This window comes from Chiloscyllium punctatum, chromosome 41 (genome assembly GCF_047496795.1).
Source record: "Chiloscyllium punctatum isolate Juve2018m chromosome 41, sChiPun1.3, whole genome shotgun sequence".
Lineage (NCBI taxonomy): Eukaryota > Metazoa > Chordata > Chondrichthyes > Orectolobiformes > Hemiscylliidae > Chiloscyllium > Chiloscyllium punctatum.
The window spans coordinates 44,048,916-44,065,016 of NC_092779.1; the positions used below are offsets into that span (position 1 = coordinate 44,048,916).

General features: G+C 40.7%; 2 protein-coding genes across 2 annotated transcripts in view; one reads left to right on the forward strand and one right to left on the reverse strand.

The window, feature by feature from the left end:
- gmpr (guanosine monophosphate reductase) overlaps positions 1 to 3,361 on the reverse strand; it is a 105,802-nt gene extending 102,441 nt beyond the window's left edge. Inside the window, exon 1 of the mRNA XM_072560818.1 lies at positions 2,572 to 3,361. Coding sequence (XP_072416919.1) covers positions 2,572 to 2,658 — 87 coding nt within the window. The 5' untranslated portion in view covers positions 2,659 to 3,361. The remainder of the gene's footprint in view (positions 1 to 2,571) is intronic.
- Positions 3,362 to 3,422: 61 nt separating this feature from the next.
- The window catches only part of LOC140465026 (uncharacterized), a 50,758-nt gene continuing 38,079 nt past the window's right edge, over positions 3,423 to 16,101 (forward strand). Inside the window, exon 1 of the mRNA XM_072560820.1 lies at positions 3,423 to 3,476. The gene's annotated coding sequence lies outside the window, so the exon portion shown is untranslated. The remainder of the gene's footprint in view (positions 3,477 to 16,101) is intronic.

Here is a 16,101-nt window from a genome sequence, read left to right on the forward strand (position 1 = left end):
GCCAGTTTTCTTCTTCAGTTTTATTTCAAGAAGAACCAAAGACTGAAGTGCTTAACAAGAACAACTTGCTTTGAATTTTTTTGAAGCAACAAAGGGGATTGATGAGGGCAGAGTGGTGGACATGATCTATATTTGGACTTCAATAAGGCGCTCAACAAGGTTCCTCATGGTAGACTGGTTAGTAAGGTTCGATCACATGGAATACTGTGAGAACTAGCCATACGGATACAAAACTGGCTCGAAGGTAGAAGGGTAATGGTGGAGGGCTGCTTTTCTGATTGGAGACTTGTCACCAATGGGTGCCACAAGGATCGGTGCAGGGCCCACTGCTTTTTGTCATTTATATAAATGATTTGGATGTGAGCATAAGAGGTATGGTTAATAAGTTTGCAGATGACACCAAAATTGGAGGTGTTGCGGACAGCAAAGAAGGTTAACTTCAGATTACAATGGGATCTTGATCAGATGGGCCAATGGACTGAAGAGTGGCAGTTAGAGTTTAATTTAAACAAATGTGAGGTGCTGCATTTTGGAAAGGCATATCAGGGCAGGACTTGTACACTTAATGTATGGTCCTAGGGAGTGTTGCTGAACAAAGAGACCTTGGAGTGCAGGTTCATAGTTCCTTGAAAGTAGAGTTGCAGGTAGATAGAATAGTGAAGACGACGTTTGGTATGCTGTACTTTATTGGTCAGAGCATTGAGTATAGGAGTTGGGAGGTCATGTTGCAGCCATACAGGACATTAGTTAGGCCACTTTTGAAATAGTGTGTGCAATTGTGGTCTCCCGGCTATTAGAAGGAGATTGTGAAACTTGAAAGGGTTCAGAAAAGATTTACAAGGATGTTGTCAGGTTGAAGGATTGGAGCTATAGGTAGCTGATTAGGCTGCGGCTATTTTCCTTGGACCATCAGAAGTTGAGAGGTGACCTTATAGGAGGTTTATAAAATCATGAGGCGCATGGATAGGGTGAATAGAGCAGGTCTTTTCCCTGGGGTGGGGGAGTCCAAAACTAGAGGGCATAGTTTAGGGTGAGAGGGGAAAGATTCAAAAGGGACCTAAGGGGCAACTTTTTCATGCAGTGTGTGCTGTGTGTATGGAATGAGCTGCCAGAGGAAGTGGTGGAGGCTGGTACAATTACAACATTTAAAAGGCATCTGAATGGGTGTACGAATAGGAAGGATTTAGAGGGATAAGGGCCAAATTAGACTGGATTAATTTAGGTTATCTGGTCAGCATGGAAGAGTTGGACCAAAGAGTCTATTTCCATGTGGTAGAGCTTTATGACCAATAGCCTTATTGAGGAGGTATTCACTCTCTAGGCAGCAAGGTCTTACTGAACCGGTTCCCTCTAAAAGGGCAGGTGAAAGCATCATGATGTCACAGGATCATGTGTCAGTTCACCCAATTGCATAACACTGTAGACTTCCTTTCAGGATTTGGGACTAGAAGCTAGCTGGTCTTGAGAAATTTGTAACGTTTGGTACCATTTGTTTTTGCAATAGTTTTTTTTTCCCCTTACATCAGTCATAAACTACCCAATTGTCTGCCATAATGAGATACAGGGCCATTATAGAACTGGATATGTAAACAGTTAAGGTTGGCTACATGATCAGTTGAAGGGGTCTCTTGTGGCACAGTGGTAGTGTCCCGACCTCTGGGTCAGGAGATGAGTTAAAGTCCCATTCCCAATACCATGACTCCAATTTATCACATAACTGATCCAATACATTTTTGCATATCCAGTTCTTAACACAGATCTACAGAACTATTTATGGCCAATTGGAGGATCAGTTATGTAACTAGCTATCTTAACGCCTCTGAAAAAGCGAGTTAAACGGCCAGTGTTGGTTTTAATTGTTGGTCCAATCACATGACCGAGCCTGAATTTTTGCTCCTTTTAAAGCAGGGGATTGTAGGGAAGAGCGCTCTCACACACTCCATCACATGTCTCTTCTTCCAACGTCAAGCCTATGAAATATCTTATCATTTTTACGCCGGTGAATGTTTCTGGTGATCCTGTTACTGTATTGAGTAGAGGGAAGAAGCTGTTAGACTGTTGTTGGATTCCAGGAGGGAGTAAAAGTATCGTGTTTTGCCCTCAGTGCTGGGATAGCCACCGCACGTTCCCATAGGAACAATTTCCTTTTGAGGCGCACGAGTGAATGCAGCAATACCATTATTGTCTAGTCACTGCGGACTGCACCCCACATCGGATTGTAGCTTTGTGTCATAGTTTGTGAACCAAGTATGAGGCTCACAACAAATATACAGTAAAGTGTTCGTGTATCATGGGATTTGGTTTCGGGTGGTAATGCGAAGGGCTATTTTGTTACAGTTCTCCATTTGACCTTCTGTTAGTCGTCTAGACTCACTCCCTAACTAAACACGCAATACAAAACTTGGGCATTATTTTTTTCAGTGATTCAAAAGATAATAATAAAAGTTTTTGATTGGTCCAAACTTGATTCAGAGGCCAGTTAAAAATAGCCGACTTATTTTTCTTTATAATATTTGACATTAATGTTTGGCGGCGGGGGTTCTTTTTCCTCTCACACACTCACCCACCCACCTCGGATCTGCTCTTCAAGCTGCTCCTTTTCGGTCGCACCAGAACATCCTTGAAGTCGAGTTTGAGATCGGCGTCTATCCGAGGCATGCTCCGAGGGAAGCTGTCGCCCGTGGTCAGGTCCTATCCAGCAAAAGCCTGCTGTCCGTCAGCGCTGTGCATTTATAGTCAGTCCGCCCGCCCTGCTGGTTACAACCACTTAATTTAGAAAGATCACTTTCCGAGTCGCTGCTGCAGAGCTCAAATCGGTTGGCCCGCTCTCAGCTTTCCGCCCACTCCGCAGAGAGAGAGAGAAGAGAAAAAAAAATCTGCAGAGCAAAACATCTCCTTGCATCCTGGGACACTGCAGTACATATAGTTAACGAGGGAGTAGCATTCCCACTGAAAATAACACAACCATCAGTCTGCTTATGGAAAGCTGAGTGGATTGTGCTGCATTCTGCAGTGTTTGGGGACACGGAAAAAAAAAACTTGCATTTCTGACTGAAATCGTGGCTGATGGGGAGCGCGCACGGGGTGCCCAATTCACAGAATTCCCAATGCACGGAGAGGACCGTGAGGATCAAGCGTCCTCCAGGAGTTTGCCACCTCCCACAGACTCCCCGGCCTCTGCTCAATATTGCGTTGGGGCCGATCCTGGCGATAAACTGAGCCAAGGTGGAGAGGTGAAACAGAGCAATAGTGTCAGTCAAAGCCGCGTAGGGGTGTCTGCCTGGCCGAGTGACTCAGTGAGACTAATATTCATTGATGGAAAGCTGCGTGTGCAGACACAAGCCAGACTCTGGTTACCCAGCAAGCGAGCAGGACCGCGCATGCGCTGATCACTTGCCCTGGGGTTGCCGGGCGCGTGCACACCCGGACGATGCAGGCCCGGAGCGCGCCTGCGCAGAGGCGGCCACCTGCCAACGGTAACTTTGGTGACGTCCCTTCAGTGTAAACCTGAAAGAGGGGTGTTCATAATAACGCGATCACAATTGATGGGAAGTTTGTTAAAAGATTTCCACTCCCTTTTAAATTGGCGGAGTTCGGTTATAAACTGGTCGACCCGGATTAATAGGGGAGTTTTGAATCTGGTTATGACTGCTTCAGCATTGTTGGAAAATTGCTTCTCTGTTTATACTTTTGACAGAAAAGGGAGGAAGATGGCATATTGTGCCCAGTGTAAAAGACAAAAGGGTTATTAATGGTCGAGGGGGGGGGGTGGGAGGAAGATGTGAAGAGTGTGTAAATTATGGTGTGAAATGCAAACAACAAATGGCCCTTGTTACTCAGTGCAGGGGGTCAGGTGGGAGGTGATTATGGTAGGTTGGTGAGGAAGGGGCAAGTGGGTAGGTGGGAAGGAAGGTGGATAGGTAGGTCAGACAACGAGGATGGTGCCCAGTTGGGGGAAGGGTGCATGTGGGCTTATGCCCGAAACGTCAACTCTTATGTTCCTCAGATGCAGCCTGATCTGCTGTGCTTTTGCCAGCCTTTGACACTTGTTACTAAGCGCAAAGCAAACACGACGGCAGGGGAAAGGGGTAGTGGAGAGAAGGTAAGAAAAGTGGGGAAAGTTATTGAATTCAACTCTGAGTTGTTTTACCTTGAAACTGCCTGGTGCTTTGTTGAAATATTGTGACAGGCCCATTGGCAGAAACGTCAGCTAGAAAGGTTTCTTGGGGTGTCATTTTTACATTCACAATAGATGTGTTCCACAAACAGTGACCCAGTCTGTATTTGGTCTCACAAGTGCAAAGGAGATTACATGTGAGCAGTGAATACAGTAGACTAGATTCAAAGAAGTACAAGTGGAACAAAAATAGAAATTGCTGCGAACTCTTGGCAGGTCTTGGGGGGGGGGGGGGGGGGGGGGTGTGGTCGCTCAACCGGAAATGTTAATTCTGATTTCTCTCTACAGGTGCTGTCAGATTTGCTGAGCTTTTCCAGCAATTTCTGTTTTTGTTCCACTTTACATCTTTGAATCTAGTCTACTGTATTTGCCGCAGGTCTGTATCAGCAGGTCTGGCAGCATCTGTGGAGAGAAATCTGGTTGAGTGACCCTCAGGCCTGCTGAGCTTTTCAGCCATTTCTATTTTTGTTACTGATTTATAGCATCTGCTGTTCTTTCCATATTTATTAAGTACAAGTGGAATGCTGCTTCACCTGGAAGGTGTGTTTGGGGCCCTGGACAATAAAGAGGACGGAGGTGAATCGGCAAGTGTTACATCTTCTGCAGCTGTGTGAGAAGGAGTGAGAAAACATTAAGTTTGTTGGAGGAGTGGACCAGGGTGTCACAGAGGGAATGGTCCCTATAGAATGCTGACAGTGGAGGGGAGGGGAAGGTGTGTTTGGTGCTGGCAGAATCTGATCCTTTGACTGCGGAGACTAGTGGGGTAGAAAGTAAGCACAAGTGGAACAATATCACTGTTCTGGTAAAGTAGGGAAGGAGTAAGGGCAGAAATATGGAGATGGGTTAGATGCAGCTGAAGGCCCTGTCAACACAAGATTGGTGGGGAGGGGAGAGATTTCCTCAACATACTTGTTTAAAGAAAAAAATAATCATGTTGGAGGCAGCCCGCTGCATTGTGAGATCATTAGTACAGAAGGAAATGGAGAAACCAGGAGAATGGTTTGGAAATTTCCAGGAAGTAGGGTGTGAGGAGATGTCTTTGAGATAATTGTCAGAATCGGTGGACTTGTAATGGATATTGGTGGACTGCCTATCCTCCGAAATGGCAACAATGAAGTCAGGGAAGAAAAGAGATACACCGAGTGAAGGTGACAGATGGAAATTGGAAGCAAAACTAATTAAATTTTCTAATTCTGGATGAGAGCAGGAAACCACCACAAATATGAGGCACAGATTAGGTATAGTAATGGTCTTTTCCCGAGTGTTGGGGAGTTCACACTAGAAGACATAATTTTAAGGTGAAGGAAGAATGATTTAAAAGGGACCTGAGGGGCAACATTTTCACACAGATAGTGGTTCATATGTGGTATGAACTGCCAGAGAAAGTGGCAGATGCAGGTACAGTTACAACATTTAAAAGATATTTGGGCAGGTACATGAATAGGAAAGGTTTAGGAGGAATGTGCAGGCAAATGGGAGTAGTTTAGTGTGGGAAACTTGGTTGGCATGGACAAGTTGGACCAAAGGATATGCTTCTGTGCTATATGGTTTTATATCATCGATGTATCATAGAAAGAGTTGTTGATGGGAGCTAGATAAGGACTGGAACAAGGAATGTTCCACATATCCCACAAACAGAGAAGCACAGCTGCGATGCTTGCCGGTACCCATGGCATACCTTTGACTTGGAGAAAATGAAATGAGTTAAAGGAGAAGTTGCTCAAAGTGAGAACAAGCTCAGCCAGCTGAAGGAGGGTGGTGATGGACATAGGTCTCTTTTCAAGGAATAAGATCGCTCTGATGGGGGTTAGATGCGTAGAAGAATTGCACATCCATGGTGAAGAGGAGCCAGCTATGATCAGAAAACTGGAAATTATAAAACCAATGTAAAGTGTCATATGAATCATGAATGTAAGGGGAAACAGATTGAGAGAAAATAGAGTCAAGATAAGAAGAAATACTTTTACTGGGGCAGGAACAGGCTGAAATTATGGGCAATCTTGTTTATGGAGTTTGGGAAGGAGGCAGACGTGGGCTGCAAAACAGACTCTGCTTTGGGAGGATTACTGTCTTGAGGCTGTGGAAATGGGAATCTATCTCTTGGACCTGTACCACATTCACCTCTATTCAGAGGTAGCTGTCAATCCAATGGACTGCAGTCGGAATCTGCAAAGAGGCTGGCAACAAATGTGAAGGGAACCCAAAGTCCTCTGCAGGAATATAAATAGCCAAAAAGCTTTATTAGGCAGAGGAAAGGATCAAGGATCAAAAATGGAATTTATGCATGGAGACAGGAACATAGCTGAGATATTAAATGAATACTTAGAATCTTCTTCCTTACAATATATGCAGCAGAGACCACTGTGAAAGATGAGGTAATTAATGCACTGAAATAATTTAAAATAGATATGGGGATATCAGATAGTTTGCTTATACCTTGAGCTAATGAAGCACCAGAATATAGAGTCATAGAAATGTATAACACAAAAACAGATCCTTCAGTCTAACTTGTCCATGACCAGATAATCTAAATTAATCTCGTCCGATTTGTCAGCACTTGGCCCATATCCCTCTAAACCCTTCCTATTCATATACCCATCCCGATGCCTTGTAAATGTTGTAATTGTACCAGCCTCCAACAGTCTAGCAGTTCATTCCATACACGCACCACCCTTTGTGTGAAAAAACTGCCCCTTAGGTACCTTTGAAATCTTTCCATTCTCACCCTAAATCTATGCCCTCAAGTTCTGGATTCCCCTACACCAGGGAAAATATCTTGTCTATTTGTCCCTCATGATTTTATGAAGCTCTACAAGGTCATCCCTCAGCCTCCTATAGCAACACCCTGGCAACATCCAATGACAGTGATTGAAGGGTGAGTGGAAATTGCAGAACACTAACCATTGATTTCCAGTTTTCCTTAGTCTCAAGATAGAACCAGAGGACTGGTGAATTAAAAATGTTATGCCCTTGTTCACAAACATTACAAGCCCAATAGCTACAGGTCAGTCAGTTTACCTTCAATGGTGGTGACACTGTTTGAAACAATTTAAAATTCAAAACTGTAGTTATACGGACAAAAGTGGGTTAATTGGGAAAAGCCAACATGGACGTGTTAAGAGAAACTTGTGTTTAACTAACTTGCTGGAATTGTTCAAAGAGGTAACATAGAGAGTTGAGAGTTGTTGAGGAAAATGGTGTTGATATGGTATTCGTCAATTTTCAAAAGACAATCGATTTAAAGCCACACAACTAGATCAAAGAGTAGCAACATAAAAATGAAATTGGCCCAGTGACAGGGATCAGAGAGTAGCAGTCAATGGCTGTTTTCCAGATTGGAAGATGATTTTCCAGGAGTCAATGTTGGGGCGCTTGCTGTACCTGATATGTATTAAAGACCTAGACCATAGTGTACAGAGTACTATTTCAAAATTTGTCGATGGTACGAAATTTGGAAGTTTTGTGAACTGTGAGGTGGATTGTATGGAATTTCAAAAGGACATAGATAAATTGATGGAATGGGAAGACAAGTGACAGATGAAGTTCAGCATGGAGAAATGGGAAGTGTTTCATTTTAGTAGGAAGAAAAAGCAGAGACAATGTAAGTGTACATTTTTTTAAAATGATGCAGGAACTGAAGAGCCAGAGTGTTTATGTGCCTAAGTATTGGTTGTGGCAGGGCATGTTGGAAAAAGGTTATTAAGGCATACAAAATCTTAGACTATATTATAATAGGGGTATACAGTACTAGAGTGGCACAACGTGGGATCATGAGATGAAACACTGAGATTGCAAGTTCCAAGGTTGTAGTGACCACCCATTAAGCTCTGCTTGAGCTAGAACAGGTGTGTTTCTACTCAAATAGGCAACTGTGTTCAGACTGCAACCCTTGCCATCAGCTCTCATCGGTCTTTTTACTTCCTATACACCACACCCTCCCACTGAGGAGTTGTGACAATCTTCAGGTTGCAAAATAAAATCACAGTGGGAAAAGTTTGGGAAGCACTGTTTAAGGGCTGTGTTGGAAAGTCTTTGTTGAAAAAATTGCTCCACAGACCAGCTAACCTTTTTTGGCAGATACTGGGACTCTTAATCTCAGGGTCATCTTAAGTCCTGCGTTACGTGATATTTCATTCATTATTTTTAATTGTCTTATTTTTTTATTTAAAACACTAAAAGATAAATTAAGAGATGCAGTGCTATTTTATTTGTCATGAATTAGTGACTGTAAAGTGAGAGATGTTTTTAAATACAGCTCTAGTTTTTGTTGCTGAATTGTAACTGTAAATGAGACAGTTATAAGTCATCACCTTCAAAACAAAATTGCACAATTCGATGACAGAAAGCAGAGCTGCAATTAAACGCCTCTCACTTTCAAGGTCACAAATCTCTGGGATTGATCTGCACATATGCAGCAAGGTTTCATCTCGTGTTGCGATACAAATAAAACACAGCTATCAGGAGTTTCTGCTGCCTTGACCACTAATTTTAATGGATGGAAAATCACAAGCTGCCCTTGCACAATTTTTGCTCAAGAATACAGGTAGTATTCCCAAACATTTTGACTGCCATAGGCCACAAATACACTAATAAGTAGGTGTTCCTAAGATCAAGGCCGCAATTTTGTTTGCAGGTTTATAATATTGAAAGCTGAAATTGATCTGAATTGTTAACTCTTCTACCCCAATTGAAATATTTGATGAAGATGGACAGCATTAATCTCAATAGTTAAGCCACCAAAGTTGGTTTAATTTCTTTCAAAGTGTTAGTATCCTACTGGATAATAATACCAGACAAGACAGATCACAGAATAAAACCTGTGTTGTTTGATAACAGGTATTTTCTTGCAACTTGATTCCTGTGGCGCTCAGTCACGAAATATATTAACCCAAGGCTGCCAGTTATACTTTTAACATTAATAAACCTTAACCTCCAGGGCTTTTTCCAGTTACTTTGATTACTTTTAGGCGACTAAGCAGCAAATCTAGCATGGATCTTCTGCTTGAAATCTGTTCCTAGTTTAAACAAAAAATACTGAAAGAATTGCGGATTCTGGAAATCAGAAACAAAAACAGAAATGGCTGGAAATACTCAGCAGGTCTAGCAGCAACTGTGGAGAGAAAACGGTTACCTTCCCCAAAATGTTAATTCTGTTTTCTCTCCACAGATGCTACCAGACCTGCTGGATTTTTCCAACAATTCTGTTTTTGTTCCTGCTTTTGGCCTTTCTTTTTCTGCATCATAAAAGCTCAACATAGAAACACTTCAGTTATCTCACCAATTAATTCATCATTAGCTTAAATTACATGATTTCTTGGAAATGCTGCTTTGATCCACTTTTTTTAAAAAAGTGCATTTCTGACTCTAAAAATGAACAAGTCACCTCTATAGAACTAAAATCCAGAACACTCATTTATCTCCATCTTGGAACCTAAGTCCCAAATAATAATATATTACAAACCTTCAATATAACTCCCCTAGAAAAATAAGTGATATTTTTAAGGGACATTTTCATTTTCTATTAAACTTTCCTTTGAAGACTATTTGCATTTTACTTTTACAATAGTAATATATTTATGTTAAACACATGAGAATTTTCATAAATCATCTTCTACACAAGGCCATGTTGATCACAATATTTGCTTTCCTTCATATTTGCTCTCTACAAAGTGTCCACAACAATAATGTCCCCTTTTGCCTCATGACTGATTCATAAGTTGTGTGGTTCCATCATTAAACTCTAATGAAAAAGTCTCAAATTTTAATAATTAAATAGTTTGAGGATGATTGAAAGATTATAGTTCATGTGGATAAAATGCTGTGCTGAATTATAGTATACATGGATATCAAAATGTTGAAGGCCAATACTAGACTCTGTGTCTCTTTCTTCACAGTTGAATATTCCTGTTGGCATGAGTTCGAAAAATAACTGGTTGTTTGACCTCCATCTCATCCTCCTGCACCAACACTGTCATTGCTTTGTAACATTTAAAGATCCTTACGTAATTTGATGTTGCGAAACCCACTGTGGTAGTACAACTTTCAAGTTGTCAAATACACTCTAACATTCTTTGTCCATTCAAATTATTCACCTTTAACAAATTTGTCAAAGTTAGAAGAAACTTCTGATAAAATCCACTCCACATCAATATGTCACAACATTTTATTTTTTTGTTTTGTATGGGAAAATCCAAACTAGCCCTTTCTTTGTTTTTCTGAGTATGACAGTCATAGAGTCACACTGGATATGACCTGAACCACATTCAGACCAACATAGTTTGAATCTGAACAGGACAACCAGTACAGACAACAAATTCAAAACCTCCAGCAACGGTTGACTCCCCCAACCTTACCCCAATTCCAAACTTCCAACTCAGCACCATCCTCATGACCTGTCCCACCTGTCAATCTTCCTTCCCACCTATCCTCTCCACCCTTCTCTCCATCCTCCTCTCCAACCTCTCACCTTTACCCCCACCTCCATCCACCTATTGCTACCTTCTCCCCAGCCTCATACCCCCCTCCCATTTATCTCTCCAACCCCAACGCTCCCAGCCTCATTCCTGATGAAGGGCCCCTTGCCCAAATGTCGATTTTCCTGCTCCTCGGATGCTGCCTGACCTGCTGTACTTTTCTAGCAACACATTAATCTTGAGTCATAGAGTTGCATAGAAACAGACCCTTCAATCCAACCAGTCTATGTTGGCCATAATCCCAAATTGAACTAGTTCTACCTGCCTGCGCAAGGCCCATGTCCCTCCAAACAGTTCTTATTCATGTACTTATCCAAATATCTTAAGTGTTTAACTGTACCCATTTCCACCACTTGGTCTGGAAATTCATTCCACACATGAATCATGACTTGGCCTTGACCCACAGTGTAGCCTAAATAAGTCACTTATATGTTCTATATATAATTGTTGTTCTTGATCTGGTTTTGGCACCATTGCAACATATGAGCTAGAGATCCTATGACTTGATTCAGTAATTTCATTGTCTACCATGAATTTAATGTCTCCCCTTACTTGACCTAATGTCTCTGGGTTGTGATTGTAAGAATTTAAAATGTTTTCCCTGACTATTTGATATTTTCTGGAATGTTTCATCAAACTTTTTAAACTCCTCAGCATTTTCCAGTCTGATTGTTGGATGGTCACTTTTAGAATTTTCAATTTCTGATTTGTTCTCAAGTTGTTCTGAGAGTTAGATTTCACTCTCTAGACTCCGATCTGTTCTGACTATCCTCCTGTGATATTGTCACTTTAAAATATTAACATGACATAGTCTTTTTTTCTTCTGTCTGGAGTACTCACTACATAATTCATACCATTGAGTGCCTATTGATTTAATAAAGCCCAGTGAACCTTGCTTGTAATGATTCCTAGAGATCCTGTCCCCAGCAAAATGTATCTGGGCTTTGGACCTTTGAATGTATCTGGGCTTTGGACCTTTGATCTGCTTTCATTTTCATTGTTTTTGAGCACTTTCAAATACTTTTTGACCAGCTCTCACATGCTTTGTTTAGATTTTCTTGGAAATGTGAACATATGTTGGAAGTAGAATCTCTGACCTTGGTTTATCACTTTTTTTTTCTTTAAGGGGTTTTCTTCCCTCACTTCCATATATCTGTTCAAAAATATTGAATCCTATGGACTCATTATGGACATTCCTAAAGGTGAATAGTAACAAGGGAATTTGTTTATTCTAATCATTAGGGCATTCTGGCAATAAGTTCTAGTCATGGTCTTTAAAGTTTGATGCTATCTTTCCAGTGCCCTGTAAGACAGGGAATGAATTTATTATCCACAAACTATTCATTATTCTTTGAATATTTTCACATAAAGTTTAACTTTGATGTGATTGCATTTCTTTGAATAAGCCATACATTCTTTAAAAAAATGTTTCTCTAACATTTTGCTTTAATTTTTCAGGAAGTGCTGCAGAAAACTTAGTTAAAGCAACTATAATTCCTGCTGCTGGTCTTAGTTAAGGGGCCTACACCATCTGTTAAGATCCTGTTAAATAATTCTTCAAAAACTGGTATCACAAGTAAGACACAAGTTTAATTGATGGCAGGATTTCTCCTAATAATTGACGTCTTGTAAAAATTTAGACCAACTTGATGTAATCCTGTCCAGTGAAAAATGTTTTAGTATTTCAGTCTGTAATTTCCTAATACCTAAGTGACTTGCCATTTGTGAGCTACATACAAAGGTTTGTTATGACAGCTGGTACTGCCACCTAATACACTACTGCCTGTAGGCTGCTATTTGAAGTGGTCTCCATTTTCTCATTAACACTTTGTCTCTTTAATAATAATACTAGAGTATTGGTTCTGATTTAATTTGAGTTGGCTGTTTGATACAACTCTCTTAATTCAAGATCTGTCTATGGTCTTTCTATTACAGAACATTTGGCTAAACCTGTCCGTCTGATTCTCAATTCTTTCATCATTTTTACTTGTCAGATACTGAATTTCCAAGTCATTTCCATTTTTCATTGACTCCTTCTCTTCCTCTCTAATTCCATAGACCTAAGATCTAGTCACAACACAAGCTACCTTCGCAGAACTTTAGAATCTAAGTTTCCAAATAGTTTGTAATATATTAAAAACTGAAATCACACAAAGGCTAACTGATATATTCAATCTAGTAGCTTGATTACATTTTTTGTAAAGCACTTGGTTACAATTTGTTTTGAAACCACTTATTAGACCATCAGACATCTCAAGATGCCTTAGTACTTTGGAAGGGTACTCAATTTTGTAATATTGGAAATGCAGCATCCAATTTGCTTATATAAACAGCAAAGTGATTATGGCAAGGCAATCTGCCATTTTTGTGATGTTGAGTAACAAATATTATCTAGGAAACCAAAAATAACTCCACTGTTGTTCTTCAAAGTATTGCTATGAAATCTTTTAAATTCATCAAATGTAAAAGCATGATATCCAAATGATAGCATCTTCAGGTGTGAAACATGCCTTTACTTAAGCACTGAAATGCTAATTAAATCAGACATAAAGTATTGAGAACAAGTATTTAGTATTAAATGGTGGGAACAAATGATGTAAAAGCCAGGGTTCCATCTCCTGTGTTTTAACAGGAATGTACCAAGCCAGAAAAGAATTTGGGTGATATTCAGGTCCATTACAATTATCCTAACCCTCCTTCCCTTTCATTGGCACAATCCTACATAAGTTCTACGAATGCAACCTCTGCCCTTTTGCCACCTCCTTTTGCACTGATCACGGCCCTAGCACTCCTTCTTCCAAAAGATGCAGTGATTTACTTTAGCATATTCTATTGACTACTTACAATGTGATCTCCTCTACATTTGAGTCACTAAGTGAAGGTTAGGTCATCGCCATCAGTCCACGAATGTGACCCTCACCTTCCACTTGCTTGTCATTTTAATTCTCTGCCCACTTGAACTCTGATTACCTATGTCATTCTAATGAAACTTGAGAAGAAGCTTTCAATTACATACCTTAAAGCACTGATCAACTATACAGTTCAAGCTTCTATAAATCATGACAGCAAACATTTGGTAGCATAGACCTATGCAAGGGTGGCACAGTTACTCAGTGGTTAGTATTGCTGCCCACAGCACCAGGGACTGTGATTCAATTCCACCCTTGGGTGACTGCCTATGTGGAGTTTGCACATTCTCCCTGTGTCTGCAGCGGTTTCCTCTGGGTGCTGTGGTTTCCTCTCACAGTCTAAAAGGTGTGTGGGTTAGGTCGATTGACTGTACTAAATTGTCCATAGTGTCAAGGGATGTGCAGGTTAGGTAGGTCAGTCATGGTGAATGCAAGTTTACAGGGATATGGCAGGGAGGTGGATCTGGGTGGGATGCTGTTCGGAGGGTTGATGTGGACTCCATGAGCCGAATGGCCTGCTTCCACACTGTAGGGATTCTATCGTTCTAAGTTAGAAGTCTTGTTAGAACAATAGTTGTGTTCATGTTTCAGTACTGAGTGAGACCTGGACTGTATATCGATGCCACATAAATGTGTTAGCGAAATCTTATTAGCAAAGCCTTACTATGTCTTCTAGATTCTATAGGAGAAAGTGAGGATTGCAGATGCTGGAGATCAGAGTCGAGAGTGTGTTGCTGGAAAAGCACAGCTGGTCAGGCAGCATCCGAGGAGCAGGAGAATCAGCATTTCGGGCATAAGCCCTTCATCAGGAGTGAGGCTTGTGGATCGGTGCTGATGGATAAATTTTACCTCTCAGCCCTGACCCACAAGTCTCATTCCTGATGAAGGGCTTATGCCCGAAACGTCGATTTCCCCTGCTCCTCAAATGCTGCCTGACCTGCTGTGCTTTTCCAGCAACACACTCTCGACCCTAGATTCTATAAAACTACTTTCAAACAAGTTCCAATACCCTTGAAACCAGTACACAAGTACACCTAGAAAATCAACGTTAATAGACGAGTCAGTGTCTGCTTGGTCGAAAATAGTGTCCACCAGTCCTATTTTCTCAACTCTTAAATACTAACATTTCAGGTGTAATAAAGCAAATTGTTAAAAGACACTGTGAAGTTCTCCTTGAGGCATAGCATTGACATCAATGACTGGAGCTTGCTACCATTTGCTCAGAAGAGTAACAACTTGTCCATCAAATTGCATCATGCTTTGACTCCCAATGTTTTTGTGATAAGGCAAAGTTGCAGCAAAGAAAGAAAAGGAAACCAACATTGCATTATAGATCCCACTACCTGGTGGAAAATATCATACCATGTGATCAAACATCTGTGGGCTGAGAATCACCTGCTCAATCACATTAAGCCCTGTGGCAAAAACTTGAGAACCTGAATAATTCTCAATTTGAGGGACAGTTGCTGACAATTGTTGTTTTGAGAGATTCAGGTTTTCATACATTTCCCTCTATTATGTGGAGGATGTAATCAATTATTGTAATAACTATTTTAAACTCGTTCGCTTTTGCCTCATTGTGCTGTAAGATCATATTTTTATACAATAAAATCATAAATGAAATGGCACGTGGCCTGCCCATAAATTTAAGTGGAGCTTTGAGATAGTCAACAAAAGCCCCTCTTTCGCCTGATTTGCCAACAAACAAGCACTGTGTTAAAACATACCCAAAAGAAATTGGTGAGGCAGTCATACCTCACAATGGCTTTGAAAAACATTGGGAGTTAGCTCTGTCAAAATTCAGTAATCTTTTTTGACTTAATGTGCTAATTTCAGATTGGTCTATCATGTCAGTACACTCAAACATGTTTTCTGTGATCCTGTGCTGTGATGTAAGATCTTATAGCATCTCTCCAGCCTTTCATTCATCAGGGTGATTGTCAAAAATGCTAGAGGTGGTTTTGTTAGCTTCATGCTGTGTGGGTAGTATCATGACATTTACAGAGCAACAATGGTGTCTTGAACTTTCCTATTACAAGAAACAGCAGCTTCTCAATGCCATCTACAGCTTTGCTATATTCCTTGCTTCACTTTCTACCAGTACACATTTCATTTTTAAAGATTGAAGAACATACTGGTAAAAGTCAGTAATCAGTCCAGTTTCATCTATGTTAAAATTTTTTTTTGGTGCATACTCATTCTGAAGGTAGTTAAGAATATTCTGCAGCCGTTGCTGCAAGCTTGCCCATGATTTTATACACTTAATGTGGCTTAACTCCATTGCTGTAGGTTGACGTTAATTATGAACAAGCGTGCACGAGTTCAACTAATCCAGAGTTACCAGTAAAGAATTTCATCTTATCACCGGCATCCTTCTCTTAGATTTTCTATTTTGCTGGTGGGAATGGATGATAAACTGAAACTCTGATTATGTTAAGATTATCTGAATTTGGATCATCACAACTTCCTTGTGAATGAAAATATTTTATACCTACATGTCAGAGAGCTGCTTCACCTTCCTCCCTGCAGGATTCATAAAATT